General features: G+C 38.9%; 2 protein-coding genes across 2 annotated transcripts in view; one reads left to right on the plus strand and one right to left on the minus strand.

Annotated features, from left to right (window-relative positions):
• Positions 1-7,329, plus strand: part of RhoGAP68F (Rho GTPase activating protein at 68F) — a 91,367-nt gene extending 84,038 nt beyond the window's left edge. Inside the window, exon 10 of the mRNA XM_067156414.2 lies at positions 5,823-7,329. Coding sequence (XP_067012515.1) covers positions 5,823-5,824 — 2 coding nt within the window. The 3' untranslated portion in view covers positions 5,825-7,329. The remainder of the gene's footprint in view (positions 1-5,822) is intronic.
• A 309-nt stretch (positions 7,330-7,638) lies between these two features.
• GatB (glutamyl-tRNA(Gln) amidotransferase subunit B, mitochondrial) overlaps positions 7,639-13,251 on the minus strand; it is a 43,414-nt gene continuing 37,801 nt past the window's right edge. The window contains exon 10 of the mRNA XM_067156638.2: positions 7,639-7,964. Within this exon, the coding sequence (XP_067012739.2) occupies positions 7,746-7,964 (219 nt within the window). The 3' untranslated portion in view covers positions 7,639-7,745. The remainder of the gene's footprint in view (positions 7,965-13,251) is intronic.

The raw sequence follows: 13,251 nt of genomic DNA on the forward strand, positions 1-13,251 counted from the left end.
AGCATTTTCCTGGTGTGAAAATGGGAAACCACGGAAAACCATCTTCAGGGCAGCCGACAGTGAGGTTCGAACCTACAATCTCCCGAATACTGGATACTGGCCGCACTTAAGCGACTGCAGCTATCGAGCTCGGTATATATCTGGTTGTTAATTAAGTGTGATGCTGTGTTGACAATAAATCATTGCTTTTTACCTTTTTAATTCTTAAATAGCAATTTAAGAGCACAAATCAAGTTAGGCTACCTTAACAGTAGTGACCCTGACGTGATAAAATAAAAACGCGTGCATCAAGTGTTGTGCAGTGTAACCGTAGACTATTGTGTTTCTGTAAACATGTCTAACACCGAGAATACGGAAGGAACACTATCAACAGACATTTACGAGAACAGAAATGCATATATCGCACGCTTCTTGGTAAAAAAAAAACAACACCCATTTGGCAAAAGAACGTAAGATTATGGCTGATGCAAATCGAAGCACAATTCGCTACAGCCGGTATTATGGCAGAATTGACAAAATTTAATTACATGAAAGGATCGCTCGAGCCTGATGTCGCAGAGCTTGTAAGTGACTTTCTGAATCAACCATTATCCAACACACCTTTTACAGACCTCAAGTCTCGTCCTATAACTGAATTTGAGGAATCAGAAGGACAAAAGGTAACCAAACATTTAACAGAAATCAAACTCGGTTATAAGAAACCCAGTCACCTTTGCTAGAACACAAGCTCAGGACGATTTTTTATGAACAATTTTCATGCAAAGGCTACCAGTACATTTAAGGTCTATATTAGCATCTTCCAGTGATGCACTGGAAAACCTAGCAACAATAGCAGACCGGATATTGGATTACTCCAGCCCTAGCATATCTGCTGTTCAGTCGCAACCGTCAGATTCACCCACCGATAGGATTTCTAGGCTTGAAGAACAGACTGAACAATTAACATTATCAGTAAATAGTGTTCTGAACCGACAACAACATTGTTTTTGCTCAAAGTCCCATTCACCTCACAATAAACATTATCAGCCATGTGGTTCATTATGCTGGTACCATTTCACATACCAACAAAAGGCGAAGAAGTGTACTCTCCCATGCAGTTTTATCCTTACTTCTTCAGATTCGGGAAATGCTCAGGCCCCTTGCTAGAGGTGGCACATAGTGATATGGGCATTGTAAATTCTTGCTGCTTATTCATTACAGACCGCTCTTCTGGCAGGCGATTTCTGATTGATTCAGGAGCGGATTTGACCGTTCTTCCTCACATAGCAGAAGATTAAAAGCGTGCTTGCAAACGCCTTCTATATGTAGCTAACTGGACAACAATCAAAACGTACGGCGAGCACTTAATTCCACTCGAATTTGGTTTGATTGATTGATGTTAGTTGTTTAAAGGGTCTTAACATCGAGGTCATCCGGCCCTAATGGTACGAAATGAGATGAAATGAAATGACAAAAGTCCAAAATCCTCCACTGACCAGAATTCAAAGCATGAGGACGAAGAATGAATGGACGGATATCAATTTAAAATGATCGGTGGATCCGACAAACAGTGCCTCACATGCACAGAAGCTGGCAAAAAACAATAGTATTACCAACCAAGGGACGGCTTCTACAGCACGATGCCGAACCAATCATGCTTATAGTCGAAACTGGTCCAAAATCCAGGTCATCAGCCCCTCATAATGGTATTTATCGCTAGGAAAGTAGAACCGTGCTATGTGTAATGTTGCGGTACTAATCAAAAGTAGCAGAGACTCGTGGTATTCCACACATTATGGTACTATTCACAGGTAGTGTAATGCGCACATGTAACAGACCTATGGTGGTTCGCACATAAGCGGTCTAACCACAGGGACTCTTACTATCCCGTGGAATTCCTCACATAGTGGGAACTGAGCATAGGTAAGGCAGAACCATGGTGTCACTCATATAGGGGTACGAATCACAGATACTGTAGGACCCACCGCCTGATTCACACACTGTCGCTACTAATCACAAACCTATTGCATACCTATCACAGTGGTACTTCGGGCAAGTAAATGCAACCCATGGTGTTCCCTACGTGATGGTACTAATTACAAGTAGTTTCATGGTTCCAATTGGATCATCCCTTGGTTGCCCCTTTTAGTCGCCTCTTACAACAGGCAGGGGATACCGTGGGTGAATTCTTTGTCTGCCTTCCCCACCCACAGGGGGGGGGGGTGTCCGCGAGAGGTATTTTATTTCCCTCAAGTCCGGTTAGGGCCCCCCTATCCGCCACCTGGGAGTATCACCTCTCCCCCTGCTACGTTCGTGAAGTTTGGTTTGAGACGATCATTTTTGAGGCCATTCACAATAGCTGATGTTCAGCTATCTCTCCTCGGTGCTGGCTTTCTCAATAACTATGGGTTGTTAGTTGATATAAAACACAAACGTCTCGCAGATGGCACAACTAATTTATCAATCCATGTACTACCAGTATTGTCCCGTCTCAGGAGGTGTTCACTTACTCGACCCTCACAACCAATACTTAATTTTACTCCAAGACTACCCTGGCCTCCTTCGGGACAATCCAGCATTTACTGCAACCGACTTACATTTTTTCCACACCATCTCTACAATCATACCACCAGTCGCTGCCAAAGCAAGGAGACTGCCGCCCAATAAACTTGCTCAGGTGAAGATTGATCATTATTTTGTAGCTGGATTTTTTTTTTTACATAATTCATTTCCAGTATTATATCTTGTTTCATGACATCACACTTTAAATCTAATCTAACCCTAGCCAATATTAATACTTGGATAACCCTAATAATCTAGTACAAACCAAATCAACTCGCCGTATAATGTAAGCCGATTACGATGTCATATCTTGTCATAACATATCATAAAGTGTGTGCACCCTCACAAACAAAACAATCATCACTCTATATTTTGGACAACCCTGAAATTGGCTAACCTCGCTCATACTCTAACTTTAGGGTTTCAGATATACATTACAATCTCAATTAAACAAATTCACAGTATCTAATAACCTACACGTTATTCCCGGTTGAAAATTTGAACTAGATCCCATAGTTAATGCTCCTTGATGCCAAGAATGCAATCTCGTTTCAATACCTAACTCTCTACACACCTTCCGTTATACTAAATGTCCCCTATTGATCAACTGGCGGCTTGAAACCCACACGACCCTCCTCTGTCTGTAAGTTTCGACATGAAACACAGGTCTTCGTCATACATGACTGGCTTCAAAGAATGAACCCCCTTTGACTTTGCAAAATAGAACAAAATACAACACTCTGATCAAACCAAATATGCACATAGATTTACTTTAAAATGTCCCACAATAATTGTACACGTCGCAAATTAATACTGGTGCGGATTCTCGTACTCTACTTTCCTCCCCAAACATTATAAAATCTTCCTCGGGCTTCCACAAAGTCCTGGCTTCATCTACAGGCTTCCAATCACCTGATTCGCAAATCCTATCTCAACTCGTACGACAAATCTAATCTCTGTTCTCAAACTCAACGACTCTCACTAACAAAAGAACTGGAATAAAAATCCTTACTAGAATCCACGACGCCTAATAACGCACAATACTTTAACAATGAACAACTTTGCATAAAATGATCTTGTATTTTAAAACTAGATTTTCACGAAATGACTGACAAATTTACTGTTATTATTGTCACTCATACACGGTTTGAACGGACATCGAATACGTTACACTTCGTGACAAATTTACCGATCTGCATCACTCAATACTACACACAGCGCTTCCACCCGATAGAAAATGGGTAACCACAAATCCCTTTCGCACCAATTCCATAAAATTTCAACTGAAAATTTTACGTCGAATAAACATCTTAATTTGACATCACAAAGTATAGGCAATAAATTCACGGAACTGACGATCTACTTTGGACGTGATATCACTTTGAAACCCCCATTAATAACTTTTTACAACATTACACGGCACTCGCAATACTTTAAAAATTTATCCAAGCAGAAAATAAAACAGATGACCCTTTTCTTCATATTCTGACATTCACAAAGAAACAATATGGGTGACCAACTGCGTCATAAATACCCACTTCAAATACATATAAGTTTGACATCATGAAACAAGGTATAGTAGGCATTAAGATGGCATTTCACCTACCTTAAGTCACACCAGCGTTCATCTTTGGGCTCACCGGCGACCCTTTTTCATTTTATTTAGCCATTTTTACATTTTTGGCTGTACATTGCATTTTTCTTCCTTTTTCCTGGAAATAAACATTTAAAAAAATGCCCTTCACTTGTTGATTTTGTTGATCGCACTCGACTTATAGTATTTATTACCCGCACACAAATTACTTTCCTTACCACACACAAATCTATACAAACTTCTTCGGCATCTTGACTGTCCTTTTTATACAATTACTTCTGCTCAAAGAAAAACTATCTCCACATGGAGTCAAGATCCCAGCCACATCGGCTAAAATCTGTTGGTTGGACTTAGTCTACTTGTCGATTGATTTACAGAGCAGTTCAACCCCGTCTTCAGCCTCACGATACAAAATGCAGGGGTTACAACATGGCATCCCTTCTATATTTATAGACAGTACCCCCTCTCTCCAGGCATTTGCCCTTTGCTGCCAAAAAAATTTGCGTAACTTTTTCGACTTAAATGAACTGTATTTAAAAGAGTTTTTGATGTAACCACATACTTGCTACATTGCTAACAGTAGTGTTCCTGGACATTTAAAATTTATTCCTATTAAATTAACTGGTTAAATGACCTCATTTGATAGGCACTACTTTTTTTGTCGACCTAGCGTGAGTAAACTAGACACGCGCGTCCATCTGAAATAATCCCCTGAGATGGCTTAGCAGTTTCAAATCCGTCTTACTAATGACTTAATTGTCTTATAGATAAATACAGGACCCTCATTATATTGCGTTCACCACTAATTCTTTCATTTAATTATATTTATTCAACATAAACTTTCTTCTGTATCCTTCCACATTTGACAAGTGCGGACGACGTCACATCTCAGAGCGTGGGACGGAAAGTAGCTACCTCCTTGCCACGTGTCACTCCCGTGATAGATATAAAAATTTTGAGCTTCCTATTACAATTGACATGGGCCTCCTGTAATAATTTTCATACTTAAAATTCTTAGGGCACAAAGGTCATGGGTTCAATAGGTACCCTACCATAAGTCAGTCGTGAATTGACCAATGAAGTCTAAATTTCGAAGTTGTCTGGGCGACGCTTTATCAAGGTGTTGTTGAAAGGCAAATGTCACAAGGTTTGTGGTCAGTGTAGATGGTAAAATTTCTGCCTTCTAGTAAGTGACAAAAGTACTTTACACCTGAATAAGCTGCAAAGGCTATTTAATACCATTTTGGTATTCCTTGTGTTTTATTGATACTAAATTGTAATGTAAAAACCAAAACAAAAAAATTTATTGTATGCTTCTGACTCGAGTAAATAAATAATTCTGAAATAAATGAACTGCATTTCTCCTTGTAGATGAACGTCAAGCCCCATTAGTCAGAAAGCACAAACATCTCACTGCAGCAATGTTTGTGTTCCATTTCCCTGTGTGTCACTTTCCTCAGGTTTTATGTCTCTTGAAGTCACATTTTCAGCAGGAATCAACTTACTGCTGGGGTAAAAAGAAAGATTAGATTTTGTTTTACAATGACTGCTTGCTATGAAAATTTATTAGCTATCGGAATGTTCCACAGCATAAAAAAAGAATTAAGATTAGATCAAAAGATTTTGTTATGCGAACAGTCAAACCCGGGAGAGACATGATTTTTAACACTCTTCTACATGCCCATAGGAACATCTCAAGTTGAAGTTCTGGAGTTCTCTACAGGACTGCTACCTCTACGGGTCTGAATGTTGGCCTGACACAACTGGAGCATGTCTCGAACGTGCTGCAGGGATCGAAGAGAAGATGTGTGAAGCCCGTCTGCGGATGTATGACCATGTCTTACACCCCGATGAAACATCGAATTACCAATCAGTCGTCAATAATCTGCATTTAGGATTGGTGCTCAGATTCCCTATCCACTGTTAACCTAGTCTTTTTCTTTCTTAAACGATTTCAAAGAGCTTAGAACGTATGTGGTGAAAATAGCACTATCTTGCATTCAATTCAAGAAACTGTGGCTCCGTCAGATACGCTCATCTACATCCTTATAGTTATAAGCTATAAATTTCATTTTTGTTCCATACTGTAATGCAATTATAAGAATTAAATTCACCTTTTCAATACAATATACTGACAAAGCAAGTCATATACAGGGTTATTCATCTAAGATGTTACACGGAAATAACTTCTAAACCATTAGAGATATCGGCATTCTGTTTTCATATCCGTGAATGATACCCAAGGGCTTGTGAAATAATGTGCTACGTATTCTCATGGAGTGATTAATAACTGAGATAACTCCATATTTTAAAATGGAACGTCACAAATTCATACAGTTGGTGAATAGTGGCCTAAAATTTCAACTGCGTACATTCAAATATGTAAGTATTTTCAAAATTGGACAGTTACTTTTTGAGATATCAATAAGAACATGCACTGTTTTGCATGCCGCATCAGACAGCGTGCAGTCGGGCAAGGATATGTCGACTCACAAGCAGTTTCCTGGGAGTGATTCCAGCCACAGAATGGATACACATGTGTATATGACAGGGAGTGTTGATGTTTTTAAAAGGAATAAAATAATTACTTAGACTTCAAAGGAACATAACGAAAGCTATAATTGTCACTGGTTTGAGTTTACAGTACATGCATATCCATTCTGTGGCTGGAATAAATGCCAGGAAACAGCTTGCATGCCAATACGTCCTTGGCTGACCGCATGATGTCTGATGCGGCACACAAAAGCCCAAATGTGGTTCCATTTAAAAATATGGAGTTAGTATCAATAACTCGGTTATTAATCACCCCATGAGAATAAGTAGCACATTATTTTACAAGCACGTAGGTATCATTCACGAATATGAAAAAACAATGCATATCTTTAATGGTTTAGACGTTATTTCCTGGTGAACAACCCTGTATAACAGATAGGAACGAGAATAGGAAATGCAATATATTGTATGGGCAACACGATTCTATCACAGTGTATAACTGAAGGTTTAGGAAACAAGGAAGTGCAACCCACAAGCCCAACAGTCCATAACACTAACAAATTCTGATCAATGCATTCTTTGTTAGATCTAGTAATGTTTTATGATTGCATGATATGTTATATGTGATTGTGTGACCAGCTGAAGATGACCTAGAAAGGCCAAAACCAATCCTGTAGTTTTAATTTAATAAAATAAGTATTGATTAGGTGGAAGTCTTCTTCTCATTGTATTTGTGTATAATATCCAAATATCCAGGACGCCGGCCCCTCATAATAGTACTAATCCCTGGTAAAGCAGAACTATGGTGTTTCTCCTATTGTGGTACTAATCACAGGTAATGTAGACTCATGGTATGTCATGCATAATGGTACCACTCACAGGTAACACAAACCCATGGGCACTGGGCCAGAATCAAGTGGAGCTCAACATGCCGACCAGCAGACCCTACACTGATGCAATTACTGGAAAGTTGATGGAGATGATTAAACAATTGGGAAATGGCACAATACTTTCAAACAAAGTACTGTATTTCAAATTCAACCTGTACAAGCATAGATGTGAGACTACATTACTGTGATCTACTTATTTACAAGAGATAGTTTCACAGTGTACATCATCATTCACTCAACATTTTTTTCAACTGCTGTACGACGGCTGCCATGTCCGCACGTTCTTCTGTATGCTTGGCGATTTGTCCCACAAATGCACCAAACACCTTTGTCTTTCCTGCTTTGTACTCTTGGATCAATTTGGGGTTCTTCTCCAACACCTGCTCGCAGATCTTCCGAATTTCCTGAGGGTCCGTTATTTGCGCCCAGCCTCTCTCCTTGACAATCTGGAAATTGAAAATGAAAATTGACCACTCGACGGTAATTTTAAGGAAGAAACAACTGACAAAGCAAGTCATATATAACAGATAGGAACACCTTAGCGTGGGAAAAGCAGACGAGGAAAAGTCAAAAGGAGGGGCATCCCATAAGCAAGTTTACAAGATGTTTATCATCTGAAAATCTGATACTAGAATGACTGCAATTGTAGGGGAACTTTGTTTATGTGTCTATATCAACTGGTGGCACTGTTGCTGGTGACAATAGCCAGTTAAAGCCAGAGCGTTGACTGGAGAAATGCTCAAGCAGGAAGTCCCTGCTGTTACTAGATTTCTCAACACAAAGAACTTGTCAGGTGTGGAAATTCACTGTCAGTTGGTGGAAGTCTACGGCAACAGTGTGACAATACGGCCCGCCGACGTTTCACGGGAGAGTTTGATCTAGCACCAAGTGATTTTTATCTCTCTCCTGCTTTAAAAGAACAACACCGGGGGCACAGACTTCAAAGCGATGACATCACAACAGCACCGACCCCGTAGAGAAATGGGACGGGACAGACAAAGATTCACACGCACCGAAGTAACAAGTGTAGTCTCAGTCTCCAGACATTTGGTACATAAGGCAGCAGGAGGATATATTTGGAAAGGCAGAGAGCGTGTTTCAAATAAGTCTCCTTCAACCTCTCGAACCTTTTAAGCTGTTTCTGGCTCAGATGCTCCAAATATTTTCCAAGCCGTACATTAGTAGTGGGCCAACTTTCAGGTGGAAAATTTTAATGGCTGTTGTTAAAGACAAAGTGTAAGCATTTAATGTCATTCTTTACTTTCACAACTGTGTTCGGATGGTTCTTGACATGAAGAGTAAATACGTTGCCATGGGTTTAGCAGATTGCACCGACATATTTAAATTGCTGAACCGGTTTATGTTCTTGGTCTCCCATATAGAAAATTCCATGTTGGCTCCTTTCTGTCATCCTATTATTTGATCGAATGTTGCTTGAAGTTTTTTCAAAGTTACCGAGTCTCCAATGTTTGCTGTAGCTATGATGAACAGCAGGAAGGGTAGAGGATTACCCTGAAGTACACAGAAGTACACAGCTCTGAAATATTCAATTTGGTAATGCCATCGTATATTTCTATCCAGTTACTCAGCAGCATGTTCCTAATCAGAGGTACGAGGTAATTTATAGGTCCAATGATGTTCTCTAGTTTTCTAAACGTTTGCGTCAGTTAATGGTGTCAAAAACTTTCAAATAATCGATAAATATGGCATGCAGTGTACTCCTGGGCCTGTTTGAGGCTATTCTATATCATTTTACAGGTAATGAACAGCTAGTATTATTGATCTTTCCTTTCAAAATCCAAATTGCAAATCTGGTAATTTATCATCTACCATTGTAGAGGGACTAGTTGATGTCAGCAGCAGCATACACTCCAACGCTACTCCTCTATATAAGTTAGGTTCTGCAGTGCCCCTTTTTCCTTTGTGCAGCATCTTTATAGTATATTTTCTCCAGTTGTCAGGAATTATGCGTAGTCCATGGGTTCCAGCATAACGTGTAGCATAAAGACAGGTCCAACGTTTATCTGTTTGGTGTGTGGCAACCGATGTAATAGGTATTGTGTGTTAAGTTGCAACTGGCATCTGGAATCGCTTATAAAATTGTCTACTGGCAATTGTGATGCAAGGTTTACTTTACGCTAAATGTGCACAACTCAACATCGGGTAAGTGTTACAACGAGAAGCTTATAGTGGTTTTCAGAGTTCATTATGTCCATCTATACTTCCGGTCAACAACCACATTATCACACAAGTGTATGGGGAAAAGCAGCAACAGTACATTCCTCCATGAACATGAGCAAAGAAGTCGATGTGCAGACCATTATGAACACAGTGTGGGACGTGAAGTTGCACATTTTGAACACATGCTGTACCTACGAGTTGCATGTATCTTCTCTTGTAATTCAGGAACACTCCTAGGCAGGCCACCTGACAGCATGGGGTGCGAGGTCCCACTCGCAGCTCCACTGCAGGTTTCTGGTGACATTGAGTACCGTTTGTTCTGCCGCATACTGTAGGAAGACACGAATGCTTGCTGATCTGTCAATGCATTTACCACAAGCCTGTCCATTTAAAGTTAAAAACTTCATAATTGTTCTGTATTGAACTGAGAATCACAATACTAAAAATGCTGTGAGAATTAAACATAAAATGTGAAGAGTATGGAATGAACATAAACAAAAAGAAAACTAAATTGATGATACTTGGAGGTAAAGGTGAAAAAGAGACAATCAAGAGAGGGGGAGAAATTATTGAACAGGTGAAGAAGTTTAAATATCTTAAATATCTTAGAAGTATTGTGACCGAAGACCTTCACTCGATAACAGACATAAAAGCTTGAATTGCCTTAGCCAAGGAAAGCTTCAACAAGAAGAAAAAATTGTTTTGTGGCCCGCTAGAGAAAGATCTGAGGAAGAGACTTGCAAGGATTTGTGTATGGAGTATAGCACTGTATATGGCACTGAAACATAGACATTAAGGAAGAACAGAGGAGAATAGAGACTTTAGAGATGTGGATTCGGAGAAGAATTGAATGTGTAATCTGGGAAGATAAAATATCAAATGAAGTTCTGAAGAGAGAGGGAGAAGTGAGGACCATGCTGAACGTAACCCAAAAAAAGGAAGAAAAATTTCATAGGGCATAATCCAAGACATAATACTTTACTACGAATGGCAATAGAAGGGATGATAAAAGGAAAACGAGGAAGGGGAAGGAATTAAAAATAGGAGAGGATTTCCACCAATCAATACTTATTTATTGTATATATTAAACTACAGGACCGGTTTCGACCTCATATTCAAGGTCATCTTCAGCTGAACCATACATACATATTGATATAATGAAGCTTTGATTAAGATTGTGGTGTTAAAGGAATGCCATATGATGATGATGTACATTTAGTCACATACAAATGGGGCACGTCTTAGCGTGAACTGGCGTATATGTCATTCTGTACAATATTGCAACTGTATGTCTAAAATGTTGAAGGTCTTAAAACTAGTTTATAAAACACGTCTTCACCTAAACTAACTTATGTATATGTACAAGATAAAAACAATATATAAAAACACTTCATGCATATGAACATTCGTTCTTGCTTGGTGGTCAATACATCGACTAACTTCCGTATTTAAGTCTTATTCACAGTTGTACACTTCAGCTGCTATTCTTAGAGTTTGTAAAATTGCATGGATAAAAGTTTTGTCTTCCTGTGCGTATGTGAGATAAAACACTTTCAATTTTAAAAAAGGTGCCAAATGTATGGATGAAATTCAAGTAAAATATGTTCAGCTCTGTTGTGCGCGTTGCCCTTTTATTAGAACCAATTCATGTTGTCTTTTGGCGTCCGTAAATTTGGATGACATTGGTTTCAAAGTAGTGGCTCCTTTCCCATTAGTAGCTGTGCAATGATGTTATGTTTATCTGTGAAAGATAAGATTGAGTTATAAGTGATATTGTGTTGGAGGAATGTCTAAGGGTTATGTGTGTGAATTGGAATATGTACTTACTGTTGTTGGTGTAGCTGAGTTGTATTTGACATGCGAGCTTGTAATGTACTACTTCGTGTTCTTCTTGGGCTTATACTAGCTGCTGTGAGGGGAAGGGAAGGAGGTGTAGGGAGAGTTGTTGTTGTGGGGGTAGGGATGGAGCTGGGTGTGTTGTTTGGTGTTTTTCTGTTGCGTGTTGCGTTCTGTTTATCGATTAACTTAAGGTAAGGGTTTTTTAGGGCGGGGATAACTGTATTGAAGATGATGTTAGTTTTTTCTGTGATTTCATTTATATTGTAATTTGGATTGGTGTACTGATCTAGAGTGATGTAAAATTCTTCTGTTATGTTGAGCAGGGGGCCTTTGGGGTTTATGTTTAGGATTTGCATATCGTTATCGATGTTTGTAAAACTGTGTTTATAGTCTGTGACATGTTGTCCTGTTGAGGAAAAATGATTGTGTTTCACCGCGTTTATGTGTTCGTTATATCGGGTTAGGAAGTTTCTACCGGTACGTCCGATATAGCTGGTCTCGCAGTTATTACATTTGATACGGTATACCCCTGAGTGGTTGTATTTGTTGTTGCTGTTGATTGTCCTGACATTGTGTATGATGTTGGTACTATTGTGTGTAGTTCTGAATGCTATTCTTAGGTTATGTTTTTAAAAAATGTTAGTTATTTTTATGTGTACATTATTGAAAGCGAATAGTGCATAATCTTTCTTGGGTTCGTTTACTTTTGTTAGTTTGGTTTTGGGTTGGGATTTTATTTTGTGAATGATTTTGTTAACCATTTCTTTCTTGAATCCATGAATTGGTTCTAATAAAAGGGCAACACACACAGCAGAGCTGAACATATTTTACTTGAATTTCATCCATACATTTGGCACCTTTTTTAAAATTGAAAGTGTTTTATCTCACATATGCACAGGAAGACAAAACTTTTATCCATGCAATTTTACAAACTCTAAGAATAGCAGCTGAAGTGTACAACTGTGAATAAGACTTAAATACGGAAGTTAGTCGATGTATTGACCACCAAGCAAGAACGAATGTTCATATGCATGAAGTGTTTTTATATATTGTTTTTATCTTGTACATATACATAAGTTAGTTTAGGTAAAGACGTGTTTTATAAACTAGTTTTAAGACCTTCAACATTTTACACATACAGTTGCAATATTGTACAGAATGACATATACACCAGTTCACGCTAAGACGTGCCCCATTTGTATGCGACTAAATGTACATCATCATCATATGGCATTCCTTTAACACCACAATCTTAATCAAAGCTTCATTATATCAATATGTATGTATGGTTCAGCTGAAGATGACCTTGAATATGAGGTCGAAACCGGTCCTGTAGTTTAATATATACAATAAATAAGTATTGATTGGTGGAAATCCTCTCCTATTTTTAATTGTGCAATTGTCAATACGGAAATGAAGATTATAGATTACGAGAAGGGGAAGGAAACGATATCAGTTATTAGACGGCATTAGTAAAAAGAAAGGAAGATTATGCAGAAGTGAAGAAAAGGGCACAATATTGAAGAGATATGAAGGTCACAGCCATGATTGGAGCTGCCGGAAGGCAGAGCAACCTATGAGAAGCAACTGATTATTTTTGAGGGTGGTTACAATAGGCTGTTCAGCACAGTAATTTACTGCTAGTGTTTTCAATGTACAAGCGTCAATGAAACCAACAGTCACTCACAATGGAGTCAGATACACTTGACGAGG

Source organism: Anabrus simplex, chromosome 12 (assembly GCF_040414725.1).
Source record: "Anabrus simplex isolate iqAnaSimp1 chromosome 12, ASM4041472v1, whole genome shotgun sequence".
NCBI lineage: Eukaryota > Metazoa > Arthropoda > Insecta > Orthoptera > Tettigoniidae > Anabrus > Anabrus simplex.